Source organism: Bombus vosnesenskii, unplaced genomic scaffold (assembly GCF_011952255.1).
Source record: "Bombus vosnesenskii isolate JDL3184/JDL3185 unplaced genomic scaffold, Bvos_JDL3184-5_v1.1 scf7180000015533, whole genome shotgun sequence".
Lineage (NCBI taxonomy): Eukaryota > Metazoa > Arthropoda > Insecta > Hymenoptera > Apidae > Bombus > Bombus vosnesenskii.
In genome coordinates, this window is record NW_022884036.1 from 1 (window position 1) to 2,713 (window position 2,713).

Here is a 2,713-nt window from a genome sequence, read left to right on the forward strand (position 1 = left end):
AATTATAGTATTTACAGAAAAAAAAATAAAAAATTTGTACAATATACAACGTGTTCAGATTTGATTAATTATGACAGATGTAATTCTGACAGCAAAATTAGAAAATTCCACGTCAGATGAGAATCGAATAAAGTACGCAAACATTAACAGCATTGACAGATTCGATACTGAAAACTCGATATTTTCAATTCGATTTATCGTAAAGATGTTGTGTGCGCGCGTGTGTGTGTCTTCATCTATTTTCTGTTACTGTCTGATACGATCAAATACGATCAATTATATAAAATATAAAGTATAGAATTTTATATTTGCGATAAATACATTACACGTTTCTGAGTATTAAATTTCGCTCTTTATTTTGAATCATCCATATCCATGACTTGACATGTATTCGAAACAGAATCCGAATTAATTATGATGAATTATGATTAATTATGATTAAAATAATATAAATTAACAATGACAATAAACTAAGAAAAATTATAATATATAGAAATGGACTATTGCATTTTAATCAATATTATCAAAATCTATTGTATATTTGTTTCATGATTGAATTGTTACAAATTCAGTTATGCCGTTTACATTGTATATTACTTGAAGGAAAAAACAAATCGTACAATGTTTTACTAAATTATTGATAATTAATGCTATTGATTATTTCTAAAAAATTGCCGTTAATTATTGGTGCAGTTTTACTTATTTAGAAAAATGTTTGCGGCTGTTTCAAAACCTTATAAAATTAATGATCATTTTTTTAGACACGCCGTGACATAGTAGTAGAAAGTAGCAATAAATATGTTTATTGTAGACCATGTGATCTAGCATCTCAAAAAAGTATTAGGGATTTTGCAGAGCAATTTAAGAAAGATATATACCATATCCTATGTTAGAGTATGAAATGAAATGAAATAACATAGCTTTGTTATATGTATAAAGTGTTCATCTATTTTTGAATACTAAATTGGGAAGAAATTCTTCCTGAACTTATTATATCTAAATCAATAGATCTATAGCATAATTTGTATTATCTGTTTCCATTGTAGAACACAAGAAAAGAAAGCTTCACATTCTTATAAATAATGCAGGAGTAATAAGATGTCCTAAGATGTATACCCAAGAAGGAATTGAATTGCAATTTGGTGTGAATCATATAGGACACTTATTACTAACAAATTTATTGTTAGACACTTTAAAAGATTCTGCACCATCAAGGATTGTAAATGTTTCAAGTAGTGCACACAAGCGTGGCAAAATTAAATTCGACGATTTGAATAATGAGAAAACCTATGAGCCTGGCGAAGCATATGCACAGAGCAAATTAGCTAATATTTTATTTACAAAGGAATTGGCAAATAAATTGAAAGGTTTTGTCATTTTAACAGAAAATAAAATTTATTTTTGAATAAATAATACAATCGATAAAGCATTATTTTTTATGTCATATAGGAACTGGTGTTACAGTGAATGCCGTCCATCCTGGTATAGTACGAACAGAAATAACGCGATATATGGGAATTTATCAAAACTTTTTAGGTAGATTGGCTGTAGATACTCTTTATTAAAACCAATAGTACATTAAAGTATGACATTCGAAGAATATTGTATAAAATTTTCACGGAGAAATATTAAAAAATACGGCAATGGCAGTAATTATTCGGACGTGTCTCGGAAAAAAGTAGAATTGCTCATAACTTGGTGCTGCATCATCTGAAATCAAAAACTCAAAGTTCATTCGTTAGGTAACAGTTTTCCCCAGGTAACGCTGGGAGGGTTTTTCGAAATTTCAATTTTTCACTTTTTTGGAACACTTTGAAGGGAAAATTAGCCGCAAATTTTTCAACAAATTTTCGCAAAATCGGCTAATGACAATAAATCATTCTTTCAAGCAGAAGGAAAACGGGAACTATTAATGCTTTTGAATTATATAGCTACCTCTTGTCCTCTCCCTGAACCTACCTAGAAGGAGTTTACCACTCGTCATCGTAACCCTCCGCCAAATACCAACAATAAGAAGCTGTCCCTTGATGATAAAATATATTCAAAGCCAACGATATTTACAATATAATCATCGGAATAGCTCAAGCGACCGACAACTATATCGATCAAATATTTCTCTGCTGTACTTACTATATACTTAATACGACGATTGTGTAATTAATGCATAAGAAATAATAAGGCGATGGTAGATGTATCGTTCAATGTTTCAATATGTCGGAGACGAAAGGACGCCGGGGCCCCTCCGAACCTCCTAACATTGTAATCTAGAGTCTACTATAGCCGTAATGAAACAATCGCAGTTATCCAAGCAGATGGTAACTGTTCGGGATTCATGACGGTGAACTTTGGCTCGGGGCGACAGCCTGCCGCCCAACGTAGCCACGGTCAACGGGACGGGCGATCCGTCTAACAAAGGTGCGGACCGGTGTTATGACCCTCATTAAAGGGGCAAAAATAAATAAGAATCGCACTTTCCCCCAACTCTGTTGTCATTGTATATTCTCAGAAGCATTCTCGGACTTTCCGTAATTAAGAAGGTTTCGCATACCTGCTGCACAATACGTCTGTCCTTTAAACCGTGTTTCATACACCAAACAAATGAACAACTGCTTAGGCTTTACCAGCCTGTTAATAAGGGGGCCCCCTTAAGAGACTTAACCCAGGCAATGGTGGCAAACATGAAGCGAAATGGCGTCTATATAAGCCCGACAAC

The 2,713-nt window shown here is 33.1% G+C and overlaps 1 protein-coding gene across 1 annotated transcript; it reads left to right on the plus strand.

The window, feature by feature from the left end:
- Positions 1-1,046: 1,046 nt before the first annotated feature.
- On the plus strand, positions 1,047-1,601 carry LOC117241254 (retinol dehydrogenase 13-like; the record flags this gene model as incomplete). Its single annotated transcript, XM_033507217.1, has 2 exons — positions 1,047-1,367; positions 1,450-1,601. Coding segments are annotated over 2 exons (437 nt in total), but the record flags the coding sequence as incomplete, so codon positions are not given.
- Between the last annotated feature and the right edge of the window lie 1,112 nt (positions 1,602-2,713).